General features: G+C 40.9%; 1 protein-coding gene across 2 annotated transcripts; it reads right to left on the minus strand.

Moving 5' to 3' along the window:
- Nucleotides 1-3152: 3152 nt before the first annotated feature.
- LOC104256109 (cytochrome c oxidase subunit 7A-related protein, mitochondrial) lies at nt 3153-14260 on the minus strand. Of its 2 annotated transcripts, XM_059834633.1 has the most exons (4): nt 14144-14260; nt 5670-5804; nt 5095-5103; nt 3153-4779 (listed from the first exon to the last, which is right to left on the minus strand). In XM_059834633.1, the coding sequence occupies exons 1-4, from the start codon at nt 14213-14215 to the stop codon at nt 4636-4638; spliced, it is 360 nt and encodes a 119-aa protein (XP_059690616.1). In that variant the 5' UTR covers nt 14216-14260; the 3' UTR covers nt 3153-4635. The 2 variants fall into 2 exon arrangements, with proteins under 2 accessions (XP_059690616.1, XP_059690610.1); XM_059834627.1 differs by lacking the exon at nt 5095-5103.
- Nucleotides 14261-15664: the final 1404 nt, after the last annotated feature.

The raw sequence follows: 15664 nt of genomic DNA on the forward strand, positions 1-15664 counted from the left end.
AACAATTTCATTCCTTTCATGGCACAGGATGTTTAAAAAATGCTGAGAAAAAAAAAGGAAGTAAACTAGAAAACTTTTCATGGTCTTTAAGAATAAAAAAGTGGGAGAGAGGAAGGGAGGAAAGTGATGGTGGTATTCAGCTTACGTGAAGTGAGGCAAAGTACTTCCCCCTCCCTCCCACCCCGCTTAGTTTTGCAGCACTGGATCCCCTGGGCAAAGTAATCTAGAAAAATGTTTTAGCATGGAGTATCATCTCTCTTTGGAGCCAGAGGATGATGAATGCCTTTTTGTAGGCCAGATATGGGTTGCCTGCAAGAGACTGGGGTCGGAAAACAGACCCTCAAATTTAACTGTCTTGTATTTTGAGATTATAATGTATAAATAAAATGGTTCTTTCGGTCTAGTGCCATACCCAAAAGCAGTCTGGGATCGTAAAAGAAGCACCAGGAGGTAAGATCTGGTACTAGTGAGACAACATACTGATACTTGATAGCATATACCCTGTTTCCTGATCCACAGGCATGCTTGCACTCCCTTTCACAGCAAATATGCTTCTACTTCTTAGAAATCTGTGCATTGCTTGCACTGCAGCTAACTGGAATTGATTTATGTTAATAATCTTTAATAAACTAAAGATGCTATTAGTACTGAACGTGCAAAATACTTAAAAGGTTGTTTTTCATGCCTATTGCTAAAATTAATGCTTAGATTACTGCCAAGTTCTTCCCACTTTCCAATTTAAAATGGAGATTTAACTTTGGCTTCTTGTGAAACTTTTCACTGAGGTTAAGGGCTGGAGTGGGAAAAAACTTAGTATGTTATGTCATAAAATGCAGGTAGCTTTTAACTTTTTTTTTTTTTAGAACAGTATACCATGATTTTACATGTTACAACCCAATACATGCATTTTTTTTTTTCTTTGTGTAAAAGCATTTGGATTTTTTGACTTCTAAGATCTGCTGGGGTAATGGTTTGTGACAGCAGTAGAAAAAACTGATCTGTGACTCTTCCGAAGCCTCTTGGAAGGCTTGAATTCGGAGGAAAGAGGGCAAAGAGGGAGTAAGTACTATGTATGTATGTGAGGAAACAGCTCTTAAACACTCTCTTCAGCTTTTTGATGTCTGTAAGATTAGATTTCTATTTTCCTAGTTTCTCTTGCTTTTATTCCTTACAGTACCTTTTTAATTTGACAAGCTTTACTTTAAGGCAAGATCAATCAATTAATGTCTTTAGAATTGAAATAATCAGTCTATTGACAATTTAAAATGTTAAGGCAAAAGCCTGTTGAGACGGTATGGTCATACTGAAATACGGTGGAGGAATCCTCTCCTTAACATACTTCTATTTTTAAAGCAGCTGAAAGACGTGCGTGCATGCTATCAATGTCTTCTCAAGTGCATTTATTCTACTACTCCCACATAAAAAGTAGGGAGGGAGATATTATTTAAAAACCATTACAAAGAGACAACTATTGAATTCAGGTTTCCAGAGACATCATTTAAGAAGGAAACCCACTGTCTCTCAACGAGATAATGCCACGGGGAATGGAAGATTATGCATGAGATAATTTTGTTCCCAAGTATTGTAAATCTCAGCTGCTTTCCCTTCCAAACCCAGCACCTTGGGGTATGAGAGCTTATTATAATTTATTCTCTACTGTGCGTTCAAGCCAAAACACTAGAGTAAAAGCTATCACTTAAATATGCATCTTGTTTTTTCAGTTCTCGGTGTTGGTAGGTGGCATGATTTCTAAGACAAAACTGAGATGGTCTTTGAAAAAAAGCAGAACATAACACACATATAATGACGACGTAGTACCCAAGTCAGATTCTTACTTCAGGGGATGACAACTTGAAATACTGAAGTAGCCTTCTTGATGCTGCAATACAGTCTGGTTCTCCTTACTTAAGACCTTATTTAACATCAGGCCAGGGACAGACTACTCCTTTTAAAGGTAAGGGTGTTCTTGAAGGCTTAGGAATAAGAAGATTAGGTCTCTCTATCACAAACAGTAATTCAAATCACTTAAACCCTCTTGAATCCTCATAGAAGTCTGCAATCAGGAATACTTTTAAATAGATATTTAACAGAGCTTTTTTCCTAGGAAGAAAAAGGATTTACCATATTGTAATTTCTTGATGATGATCTCAAAACTAATTGAGAAAAGGGGGAAGATTTTGCTGCTGCAGCCTAACTTTCTAGCTACAGCTTGCAACTTTCCTGTTCTTCAGAGCACTTTGCTGTGGGAATACAGAAATGCAGTCTCTTCTTTCTCTCACAACTGGAGCCCTGCCCAGTGGCTGCAGACAAGCAATGGCTCTTTGTTCTTTAACCTCCAGCTGAACCAGGGATGCGAATCTGACAAGCTGAAGCAGCATTCTTATCCTGCTTCAACTGGGTCAGCTTTTCCGAGAAGGGCAAAGTGAAAATAGTTTTTCAAAATTCAAACACTGGGGAAAAAAAACCCTAGTATCTGGTTATTTGCAAAATTTGATGATGCTTTCCTTTCCCTTTAGCACATGTGTTTTTAGCTGCTGACAAAGAGCTGGAAACAGCTAGACCCAGGGCAATAGCAAGACAATTTTGATATCCATAGCTCCAGCCATGACCTCTATAGCACTACATGAACCCAATCTCCTAGTTAAGTTCCCTTTAAGAAAGCTGGACCTGAGTGGTAAGCCTCTGTTGCCATTCTTTCCACAAGTACTTGGAAGCGTATTTCCACTGGTTAACGAGCTATGAGATAACAGTTTAGTTACTTTATCCACACCTGCCTTAGCAACAAGCAGAAAGTTGTTATCCTCTATGTGAATTCTAAGAATAGTTGTTTTAAAAAAAATAATAATCAAAACACAAAACCCCAACACCTAAGAGTATAGAAATTCTCTGAGCAAAACTCATGCTCATGAAAATCTACCTCTCAAGTTTGTGTGCAAAGTATCCTTTATTAGAAGATTCTGGTAGGCAGTGCTTAATATGTGATATGCAGGAAAGACAGAATAACCTACCATGCTGCTTTCTCTTTCTCTCTTTTTTTCTTTCTTTTTTTCATAGAATTTAACAGCCTACACCATAAGATTCTTGGTGCCATGGAAGCATGGGATACTGAGGATAAAATATATTATCATAGAGGCAACACAGCTATCAATTCCTGGAGAACTTAATTATTCTCTGCTATTCTTTTGAGTCTTGCTGTCCTTACAAATTTCTTTTTCAGTGACTTAATCTCCCGCACCCTGAAATATCAACATTAACTGAAACCTGAGATCACAGTACAAGCAGCTACTTTCTTTCCTATGGAACAGTAATAAGGCTTTGGTAATAACTTGACTGGAAAAAAATGAGAATGTTTTTAGTAAAAAACTGAAGAAATGGTAATTTTAGGTTCCTTTATCAACAGTTTTCCTTATTTAAATGGAAGGTGGTTTCTGCACTGCTCTGGGAAAGATGGGTCTTTACAGAGGCCAGTGAATCCATGTTTATACAGAGCCTGGGTGACCAAAAGCAAATACTCAGTGTTCATAGACAGAGGAGGATCTATCAAGTTAGAGGATGCTTTTTGTGAAGACCTGTGTGAAACTTGCAGTTCAAGGCTATGATATTACATGGGAAAGAGAATGAGTAAAGGGTTTTATTGGCTTCTCCCTCTTCTACCCACACAGCAAAGGAAATGAGTGTGTATGTGTGTACATAAATAGATATGTGCGTGCACTGAAAATAATATGCACCTATTTCACCAAAAATGACCTGTTTCACCAAAAATTATAGTTAAACACACAATGAGTTCTGAGAGAGGGTTTTAAGCGTATTACCATCTCAAAAAGACTACAGTAAGGTAGCTGAATCGATTGTCTGGTTTCTGACCTACATGTTGAACTTAAACAAAAATGTACCAAAATGTTTATTTCACTACCAGGCCAGCTGAAGTGGTCTGAAACTTTCAAGACTTGTCTGATTTATTATTCATGTAGTTATCTTTATTGAACAATAAGATAGTTTGACAAATGGAAGTCCAAAAACTGGTATAACTGATGCTACAATACTGGTGCACTCTGCTGCATACAGTGATGCTAACATTATGGAATAAATCCACTTTAAATGCTCCAAGAAGGTAAGCCCTTTGTCCTACCACCAGAGGTACAAATACTTAATAATACCCCAGCATTTGGAAAAGTTCCACTGCCATCTGCTTATGTAAAATGACCTGTGTATGACAGAAACAGGTTCCCAGTATGTTATAATAATTAAATGATTTGGTTTTACTGTCTTGGAAACCAGCAGCATCCTCCCACTAAGGAATGTGGAGCATAGCCCACAAAGTATTTGTCCTGTCCTATCTCTAACATTGTTTAAGTTGGGAGAGGGAAGGAAGGAAAAGCTTAACTTTCTCCAACTGTTCATACACCCCTGCAAGACAACAAATGCAAAGCTACAACCATATGTTAAAGTGGTGTCTTTAAGCCTGTTTATATAGATTTCTAGAACACATAAGGCAACCAATTTAAAAACACTTTCTCCAAGAAATTTGATCTGAATAATGAACCCTATATGATCACAGAATGAAAGCAAGTGCAAAGAGACACATGCAGGAGGTCCTTCAGAGAAGTGTCACGAGTCCCATGAGTTGTGGTTCATTTACTTTTGGTTTCTTGGTTGTGAGGCCATGTACAGCGCTACTAGACAGTAGATAGTCCCGCCTATTGTTAGAGCCATAGTGGTCCGATAAAGCAGCTTATCTGGAACTCCTCGTTTCAGGTGTACTGGCAGTCCATCTGCTTTCTGTGGGAAGAGTTCAAAAAGAAAACAAACAGAAAAAGAAATGAACACCCATACCAAGGCCATAAACAAGCTACCTCAGGTAAATTAAGAGACTTTCATAAGGGAAACCTCCTGACAAATAGGCTATCTGCAATCAAGTGTATTATGTACTTTTCATTTAGCAAGACAAATGCAAAGGCAAGTTAATTTTATTAGCCAAAGCTGTTAAGTGCACGCAAAAAGAACATATCTTGAAATATTTCTAAAGAGGACCTGGATGGGAAAAGTGTCACTAACAAAAGAACGTGAAAAGATATGTATAAAAAAATTATTCACCAAGTCAGACTGACACATTCCAAATGCAAGTGGCATGTAAGAGAGAAAAGGGAACATTATATAAAGCACATTCTTGATGTTTTTAAAAGAATGCTTAGCTGATTTGTTTTATGAAAAGTCCTAGTATGCTTAGAAATTGCATAGCTAACTGACTTTAAAAACTTTACTGTTCTCATACTGCATTATAAACAGCTTCAGTAATATTCAAATTATCATACACAAACGAGTAATGATCTGCTTTGCTCCTCCAGATCTGCTTTAAGGTATACGCTTGGATTCCCAGACAGAAAGTGCTTCCAATAGTCAAATAATACAATAAACATCTTCTGAAGCCAGTGAAAAGACCGACAATGTTACTAGACTTTCCACTTCCTGTATCTATCTCCTGTACAAGGCATATATACCTTGTAGTATACTACAAGTATACAGGTTATACTGTAGTTGACAATTTCTTAACTAGCCTTCACAAAATTTTGGTATTGTAGAATGACAAAAGTAGTTAGCCACATTAAAATAAGGAAAGATATGTCCCACTCTCCAGTTTTCTTTTAAGTTACTCTCAAAGTTGTCGTTACCTGAAAAAGTTTCTGTAGGTCTGGCACCTTGTTTTGACCCAAGAAAGAATCAGTTGCTGGTAAATCTGAAGCAAGTTTAGTTGTTGTCCCAAAAATCAGAGCTGGGGATTCAGTGGAAACTATTGGTTTGAGTCCCTGCATAAATAAAGATTAAAATATCAAGGTATATAACACTTGCAAATGTACCAATTGTCACATTAGGCAGGCACACTGCCAGTCATTACAAGGATACTTTACAAAGAATATTTATCTGGTATGAAGACCTGTGACAATATGCTGAAGACACATTGTTAGCCCACTCATTTCTCAGCTACAACTTTGGGTCAGGGCTTAGCAAGGAGAATAGAAGCCTCCTTTCTGATTTCTTCATGACATAAGTTTATAGCTATTGTAAGTTTTTCTGTGCTGGTACTTGTTCCAAATTGCTGCTTGTTTTTCGCACATAGTCAGACTATCTAGGGCTCTGAGTAGTAGGATTAGAAGCAGGGAATCCCTGATGCTTGGGTCAAACGCAGTGCAGAGACTTCAATGAACTCTTCCTCCTGAATGCTGCAAGCAGTAGCCATCAATACCTTTGCCTTAAATAATTTGGATGCATAGTTTGAAGAGGAAAAAAAAAAAACCCAGAGTTAGGACCACTTGTTTCATACAATAGTAGTAAGTGGTGCTCAAGGATGCTCCAGGAGCCCTGACATGGTGTGTATTTTATGCAAGTGTAACTACACCCTATAATTCACATGCTATTGCAACTTTCTATCCCTCAACGTACTCCCCATGAGCAGCATAACTTAATTTCCTTTCAGTTCACATTTGTCATAATGAAAAACTACATAATCCAGTTCTATGGATAAGATTAAGTGCACAAAGTCACAGCCATCATGAGGTGGCCTCCTTGCCTTCATTATTATAGTCAGATTTAACAGTTATGCCTGGACACATGGCAGTGATGTTTTACATTATGGCTTCTGAAACAGCTGTAACTTTTTTTTTTCTAACTTGCCACAGAAATTAAAAGCATTGTACAAGTAGGTTAATGCAACAGGTTTTCATTACAAACAGAAGCAGCAATTGCTCTCCATGGGTCAAGTTAAGGCGGCATTGAAATTCTAGTTTCTGTTCAAAGGACTAGTTTTGATGCATTTTGTATTTAAGAGAACTGCCTGAACAGTATTTGGAGCTGGAAGCAGACTGGCACTCTTTTTCTCTTATGCCTGCCATAGACCAGATATGTTTTTCCCAGATGTAAATTCTCTAAATCCTCTGCTACAACAGAAAGACCAGATTTTTCAACATCCCAAAATAGCTTATGGAATGGTCATCAGGGTTCCACCCTGAAGACATTGGTCCAGCTTCCCACTTTTTTAGTGCCTGAATGAATATTAGAATCCCTTTGTGACCTTCTTGGTTATGTTTTGAAAGACAGCAGCCAAAACTGGATTCTCTAACGCATTCAGGAACTAGTGCCTTCCTACTGAACAGGCTTGCGCAGAAGGTAAGTACTGAATTATTTAAGACTAAGCAGTTCTGGTCACACCAGTAAGAAGGAAGCATCTAAGAAACTATTATTAGCCAGGGGAAGTTACTGGCTATACATTCAAGGCTAAGTACCAGCTACGTCAAAATACCTGAAGAAAGCAATTTTTGGACCAGTATTTTTGTCTGTAACAACTTTAAGTACTTTATTAGATTTGTCTTTTAAAGGTTGGTGATTTGATAGAAAGAACTATAGAACAGATGTTTATACCAAATGTGCAGGTGACTTTTTCGCTAAAGCTTTTCTTGCCTTCTTGACTGTTAGTATCGCAGCAATGTGCACCTTTCATCCTCCTTTAAGTTTCCACTTCTGAATCTCACTTTTGCCTTCCTAAGGGTCCAACTTTTTCAGAAGCAGTCTTTGAGATCACTTCAACAGTTACTAGATCATTGCAATTCCTGCTTTTTGTGATCATGTCTACTTTATTTCATGAGCTATCTGCAGTGTATAAAAACTCTAAATCCTGAAAGTTGGAGTAAGCTGCAAACTACTTCAAACAGTTTCATGATAAAGATACTTCTTTCACCATTCCTAAACTCACAGATAGGGGGCTTAAAAATGTGATTAGCAACCCCTACCATTTGTTATTAGTGCTAAAACTCCTGCCTCTATAGGATACCACCTAGATGCAAGACACACTCTACGGATTGCTATTAGAAAAGTGAAATTAGTTGTGTTAACAACTGTAAGTTATCGCATACTTTTTCAGGCTTTAGAAGTACATTCCTCTTCAGATAGTTGTAAGATCGCCTCCTGTTGGAGCAACAGGAGATTCAAACCTGACTCAAGTGACTAACTTCATCATGAAATCAAATGAAACCATTTCAGAAAACTCATATAATCATCAGTGTACTATTGTAAATCACTTCCAAAGCAGCATAGCACCAGTTAAGAACATCACATAGCAATTTAAATAAAAATCATTGATATGTTTCATTGGCTTCAGGAAAGAGTACAACAAAACACGTGCTGCAGAAGACAGACAGTTCAGTTTGCTTAACACAGACAATGCATTAATCAGGGTCCCTCACCCAAACATTAAAATTCACAATTCATGGATGAAATTCAAGTGGAATCTTGTGGTCAGCTCCAACCAAGCTCAGCTAAATTAGCGTAACCATGTGGCTGTTCCAACTGGGTATTTGTCTGTGTTTATTGAGAGAAAGTGGCAAGTGCTTTATCTCACACCCAGCTCCTTGCTAAGCTTGGCGTGGCTGAAGAGAAATCCTCAGTATTATACATAAGAATGTCAGTACAGGTAATTTTTTAAGCAAGTCATTAAGACACCTTAAATGACCTTTAATTGTCACTTGTATTTAACATGACTAAAACTGCAGGTTTATTTAATAACATCAGTGTATCACTACACTCAAGATAGTACTGAGGAATGTAATGCCTCTACTCATTTGACCCATGCTTCATAAGAAAATGTTTCACATTGGTAATTCCTCTTCTGATATTAAGGTGTTAATCTTTTATTTCTAATCACATTAACAGGAATTTGTTCCAATCTTGGACAAAGTACAGAAGATGTACTCATGCGGAAGAGTCAACACCAGCTGATTTAATCAGCAAGCTACAGCAATGACTTTGTCAAATGCTGAAGTCCTCAATGAAAGGTCAGGACATGTAGCTAATCCAAAACAACAAACAAAATTCTCTGCCTACCCCTCTGTAAAGTGTGTTTGTTTTCCTGTCAGAGGTCTGAAGGTCTTAGGACCCGATCTATCTGTTGGTTGGCCAACATGCTCAAAACAAAAACTTATGCCTTGCTAGCATGAATTCCCAAGCTAGATTTACATTTTCCTGCAGCACAAAACAGTTAAGGATTTGGAGCACAATTTAATGGAGACAGCACCACGCTTAAGTTTTTAAATGTTAGGGGAATTGCTCAAACAGATCAGAGAATGAAAAAGCAAAGAAAACTGAGGTAAGGACCAAAATGAAAAGGGGAAACAGGACAGAAAGTTAAGCTGAGAAGTATTATTTCAGAACATGCATTGAAGTCGCTTTTACGGACTTGCTGAACCTAGACACTTCTAACCTAAATAGCAGATCTTTCATAGTAGAACATACCTCAGGATGCTTTTAGGTAGGCTTTGTTTGTATTGGGATGACACACTTAAGTAAAAGTGATTTTGTGTACATCTTAAGCATCATCTACAGCATAAAAGGTTAACCATTATAGTTTCTCAATGAAGTCCAAGCAATTCATAACAGCTAAAATCAAAAGATCTGTGGTTTGTGAGGGTTTTAAATAGCTACAAGCAAAGTAAGTTGTATCAAGTGAAGCTATGGTAGTATGACTAAATTTTTACTAGGATCATGGTCAGCCTTGAAAAACTGGGGAAAAGTTCATACAGTCATCTTTACCTGATGGCATTTGAAACTGGTCCCACTATTTGTATTTTAAACATAAGCCAACTCTTTGACTTAATAGTTTTTATTGTACTTGTAATGGTTATGGCAGTCATTATCTTCCTAAATATGAGTAGTAGTTTTTAACCTATTTGACTCCATACCTGCACTAGCATTCCTGTTTACTCAAACAGGCTAAATTGTTCATACTACTTTACATAACTTTGTTAAATGCAAAATTAAGTCTTCTAAGAATGCTAAGACTGAAATTGAAAGAACAATACAGGTTTCAAACTAAGAGTTTTTTTTGTTAGTATAAGCTGTTAGTTATGTTACTGTCAGCAAAAGAATTTCTGTAATACATTTTGACTGATATTTGCAAGCCCACAATAAGCTTAAATTTGTATCAGAACAATACTCCATTGGGAAGCATCAGAATGTAACAGTACAGAATAGAGTGAATTATTATACTGCATATTCGACCAAGCACAATTTGAACTGCAGGATGTCTTCATTTTTCCAGAAACATCAAGATAAACAGAAGCATAAAAAGCAAACCATTTTACATGCTGAGCTATGGTTTTATTAAATACAGCAATGAAATCAATAGGAAAAAATTTACTTTGTTTTGGACTTAACATCTACTTACTCATGTGATTCCTTTCATATTTTAATCTCTATTTATTGCAAACAATTCTGTCAGTCTGATGTATCTGAATGTCAGGTGGGAGCAGAGTCAAACTAAAAAAAAAAAATTCTACCAAAAAGCTAGCCTAAGAATATTGCAAAAAGGGACTGAAGGTAACTTTTTAAAATGTAGCTATTCTATTGCTCAGCACGTTTGTGTCCCACAGTTCAGGACCAAGCCATGTGAATGATGAGCCAGATACGAAAGATAGTGTTTCTTTCATCAATATGAAAAAACCCCACATTTATAAAGTGAGACAATATTCATAAGACTTATGTGAAATGCTCTTGCTTGGATACAATCTCATATTCTCAACTATATTCTCTCAAAAATTAGGTTTTAACATTTCAGTGATGACACTGAAATGAAATACAATGCCTGATGACGACCTAAAAAGAAATCACTACAGTATTCTAGAAGAAAAGTATTTCTATTCCTCGGACATTCTTTTTCCTGCCTTGCAGAGCACAGAAGTGAGATCTACCTAGACTTTCTTCTTTTTCTATCTCAATGATACCTATATATGAAGCTAGTTTTGCATAGACCCTTTACGAACCAATTTTCATGTATGACACTACAGCATTTTAATCTAGAAGATGTCAAAAATTCAGAATTTATCATGTCTTTCTGTATCTAGCGCAACGATATTCACAGATACCTAATATTCATTAACAGAACAGAATGTGGGATAACAGAGAACTCTGTATTCCCCTCTTATCTTGCTTCTGCCTTTTTAAACCCTTGAAAATAAAGGTGTACTTAAAATGTGATGCTTGTATGGAGCCTGCTGAACAGAAAGGTAAGCAATACTTCACAACCTGGGCTCCAGAAGCCAAGAGTGTTGTCTTTAGGACAACGTTACTCCAGGTAGTAAGCAGAGCTTTCTGTATTTCTGTGTTGGGGCTTTTCTTTTAGGATCCTAAAAAGGATGCATTATTTGCAGAAAAATAGTCCCAATGACCTAGAGACTAACAGAGTGTTCTAAGCTATACTCTTCCAGAAAGGAGGTACTTGACTGCTTGGGCTTGAAGCCCTTACCACCCCCCCATGGCAACCCTAGCCTTTGCTTTTCTCTACACAAATGAAGCGTCAATTAACGTTTATTCTTTGAATATAACTTTGTAGAAGAGGTAAGAAGTGCCCCAAACACTGCAATAATAGCAAGAGTGTTTTCTAGCATGGGTGCCTGTTGGACAACCTTAATGAACAGACATACTTTTAGACTAGAATACATTATTTATTCTGCTGTCTTCGCTGTGCCCTGCACCCCTGCCCCTCAATAGCTACCCAGGAAGCCTTCCAAAGAGCGATGGGGAAAGGGGAGGATAAAGATCTTGGGACAGAAATTGCCATATCAGAAAGTCACTGGTACATCAATGTTAACTTAAGATCATAGGGTAGTTCAGGATGGAAGGGCCCTCTAGTGCTCCTTAGTCCAAACTAAGGTGAGACCAGGTTGCTGTGGGTTTTGTCTGGTCTGGCCTTGAAAGCCTCCAAGAATGGAGGCTGCCCAACCTCCCTGGGCACCCGCTCCACTGTTCTCACCACAAAAATGTCTTTTCTTATATCCAGTTTGAACCTCTCTTGTTGCAGCTTATGCCTGTTGTCTTTTGCCCTCCTGCCATGCACCACTGTGCAGAGCCTGGCTCCATCATCTTGCTAACCTCTCTGTAGGTGCTGACTGGCTGGTCTTAGGTCTGTACTTGTGTGTCCCCCCCCTTCTCCAAGTGGAACAAGCCCTATTTCATCATCCTCTCCTCACAGGGCAAGTGCTCCAGCCCCCCTGACCATCTTGGTGACCTCTGCTGAACCTGCTCCAGTTGATCAAGAACATTCCCATACTGGGGGGCCCACAACTGCATGCAGTACTTAGATGTAATCCAATGAGTGCTGAGTAGAGGGAGATAGTCACTTTCTTTAATCTACTGGCTATGCACATGGTGATACAGCCCAGGATGCTGTTGGCCTCCTTTACAGGTAGGACACGCTACTGGCTCACAGGCAGCCCGCTGTCTGACAGTACCTCTGTCTCTACCACAGAGGTGCTCCCACCAGCCTGTCAGTTCCCAGCTTGTATCCCTGCCAGGGGCTCTTCCTTCCCTCATGGAAATTCATAGTGTTCCTGTCAGCTCATTCCTCCACTCTAGATAGGTCCCTCTGAAAGGCAGCTCTACTTCAAACACTTTGGAGCCATTGCCTTGATGTCTTCTGTAAACTTTACAAGAGTGCACTCTATTGCCTCCTCCAGGTAACTGATAAAGCCCTGCAGTATCCCACCTGTTATGAGCATCCCAGCAGAGTATGACCCATTAACCACTATGCTAAGCCTGATCATCCAGTTCTCTTAACCCTCCTAATTGTCTATCCATCTAAACTATAACATCTTAACTTCCAAAAAATTCAAAATTAAAAGCTTTGTAGTTGGTCTGAGCCCCTTGAAACAATTTGAGATTTTACAGAGGCTTAATACAATATTCTTGGTCACAGAAGATGACTGGATTTTCCAAGTAAAACTTGCATAGTCAAGGATATCCAAGCAGAACTGTAAAGTAGGTTGCTAACAGAATTAGGCTAAGAAAGAATGCAATAAAGAGTTATTTGTATATCACAACACTACACATTAGTCTGCAAGAATGTAGTGTCTGAGTTCCTTTTATTAATGAGTTTATCACAAAAAAGACAAACCATAACTTTGAGTTCACTTTTGTGTGTACACATGTATCTGCTTTTTTCTTAAAAACCTCAAGTCATATCAGATATGTTTGCTCTCTGGAGGTAGTTCTTTGGGAAGTTGACTTTTTAAAAATCATTCTTCCAATCCTTAACCTCCAGGTTTTTTTTTTATTATTACTAAACTGTAAGAACTTAAATTTTTCAAAGTTTACTCAGAAACTTGAACATGGTATAGCAACCGTGCTGCATTTGTCCCGTGACAAAATCACATTACAAATCTTCCTAGTATTACTTAAGAATCTATGTTGATGTACATAAAAGCAAACAAGTTCTGTGATTTCTTTTCACCAATATGCAACTCTTCAATGTCTTGAAATGGCTGATGTAATCAGTATCCATTCTCCCCTCCCTCAGGCTCCCCTCCACTCCTGCAGAATTAACCATGTACTTAAACTATAAACCATTAACCTGTATACACTTAGTGAATACATCAGCATCGTGTAAAGGACAAGCTGTTTTTCATTTTGCTTTAAACAAACTTCTGCAGATGTGTGTCCCCCCTAATAAGGGTTTTAATGCTTTCAGTAATTAGTTTTTCTGCATGCACAGACAAGAGAGGGGGACTAGCTGCACTGCTGTTCAGATGTGCCAGCTGCGATTTTAAAACGCCACCAGCCACTGTCCTAACCCAGGGGCAGTCCTACATGATGAAAGCGTGTTAATTTCTTGCCAGAACACCCGATACATCCCAAAACTGAACCAAGAGGTGCACCGCAGAACAAAGCGTCTCGCCTCGTCCAAGGTCACACGACAGGCCAGGTTCGCTAGGTGCACGGCGGATGCGCACGGGGGGCGCAGAAGATCCCTCCCCAGCTAAATAAACGCCACCAGGTCCCGAAGCCCCTGCCGGGGTGGCCCGGGCCGGCAGGCAAGGCAATCACCAGCGCAGCGGCCAAGCGCCCTCCGCCCGGAAGCATGCATTCGCCCGGCCCGTCAACTCCAACTCCCCGCTACTCCCCCTCCGCCCGCCGCCACCGCGCGGAGCTCGGCCCGAGCCATGCCGCCTCCACCGCCTGGGGCTCCCCCGGCGGCCGAAGCCGCTCGTCCCGGAGGGGGCGTTGGGCCCGGCTCCTCCAGCGGCTCTGGGGAGCGAGTGGCGCCGCACAAGGAAGAGGACGGCGAAGGTCACCGCTGCGAGGGCACTCAGGGCGACCCCGTTACCTGGGGGTTGTAAGCGGCAGACGCCGCTGCCCCGACCAGCCTCTGCGTGAAGCCGTTGAACTTGTAATACATGGTGGGAGCCACCGGCACGCACGCTCCCAACGGCCCACCGGCTGCGACGCCTCGCGCGGAAGGACCCCAGCCGGCTTTTTGCGACGCCTTAACGTGCAAGGGCCCGCCGGCTTGTGGGGCCGGGCTCGAACGCCTGCGAGCGGTGAGCTCGGGAAGCCGCCAAAGGAGCGGGGTGAAAAAAATCCGGCGAAATACACGAGTCGTTACTAAAGCAGTGGGAACGCCTCTGTCTCCCGAATGCCTGCCGCGCTCAAAGTGAGGCTGGAGGCAATTTTCAGTCAGGCAATAGGCTGGGCTCCTAACAAGCCGAGCTGTAGTGGCGCGTGCGTACTACTGTCCGCCGAAGGGCAAGGGTAGCAGGATGCAGTCTAGCTGCGGGTGGCGCGGAGGGGCGCGGCTGCCATCAGCCAATCAGCGCAAGCGGGAGGCGAGGCCCCGCCCCCCACCGGGGGGGAGGGCTAGGCGGGGAGGAGCAGGGGCTGCGGGCGGCGGGGCGGGGCGCTGGCTGCTGGCGGGGTCTAAGGCCGGTGGGGTGGCCCCGCCGTACCGTAGGCGCTGCGGGGGCGGCTCGGGAGGAGGATGCGCACGGGTAAAACAGGGCTCCGGTGGGTGCTGCTCCTCCCACGGCGGCCCAGCCCGCCCTTCGCCTCCGGAGGGCTGGCGGCTCCGGGCCTCCCTCGGGCCGCCGTCCTGCTGCCGCTGAGGTAGTCACGGGCGTCCGGCCTGCGTGCGCTGTTTAGAATTTGAGGCGGCGCTGGCGGCTTGTTTTGAAGTGTTCGTTTTGTGATAGAAATTAAGACGGGACAGCAGCGGTTTCGTTTTCTGGAATTTGATTTCTGTGTCTCCACTCTATCAAGTGATTCCCTTCTCTCCCACCGCCTTTCGAAAACATGTGAAATCTATAATTTGTTGCATAAAACAAGGCTTTCATTAAATGAAATCAGCATCATGAAGTAGGGGAATGTGACATGATGCTGCTTCTGTTGTGAATTTAATCGTCCTGAGAAGTCCAGCAACCCTAAGCCTGAAGGTACAGCATGGTACGGTTTTGCCATGCTTACGGCTCAAGGGCCTGCGGGCATTGAGTGGTCATTTGGCTTCTGTGCATGTCTTGGGTCATAGGCACTTGCTAACTGAGGTATTCTTGTTAGTAATCCAGAGCATTCGGCTATTATCAGAGTCTGACTGTGCAAATTCATAAATTGAGTTCATCCTATGAATTGCATACTGTTGGTTAAGATTAAACGTACTGAGACCTTATTAAAAAAGGATCATTTATTGGTAATGTTTAATGATTAGTGACCTGCACCAGTTAGTTAGAATATTGCCTAGTAGGAGTCTCACATACAGTTTTGCAGATACGCTTGCTATAAAAATATCTGTGGTCATGCACTGAGTGAAAACTGTTAAAATACACTTTGCTTATAAGCTGGGGGAAGATCTATTCAT

This window comes from Gavia stellata, chromosome 2 (genome assembly GCF_030936135.1).
Source record: "Gavia stellata isolate bGavSte3 chromosome 2, bGavSte3.hap2, whole genome shotgun sequence".
Lineage (NCBI taxonomy): Eukaryota > Metazoa > Chordata > Aves > Gaviiformes > Gaviidae > Gavia > Gavia stellata.

Excerpts from the sequence above, each read along its gene's own strand:
- LOC104256109 (XM_059834633.1), bottom strand. The coding sequence starts at position 14,215 with ATGTATTACAAGTTCAACGGCTTCACGCAGAGGCTGGTCGGGGCAGCG. Across the intron at positions 5,805-14,143 it reads CTGCCGCTTACAACCCCCAG|GGACTCAAACCAATAGTTTC; the intron begins GTAACGGGGTCG and ends TTATTTATGCAG.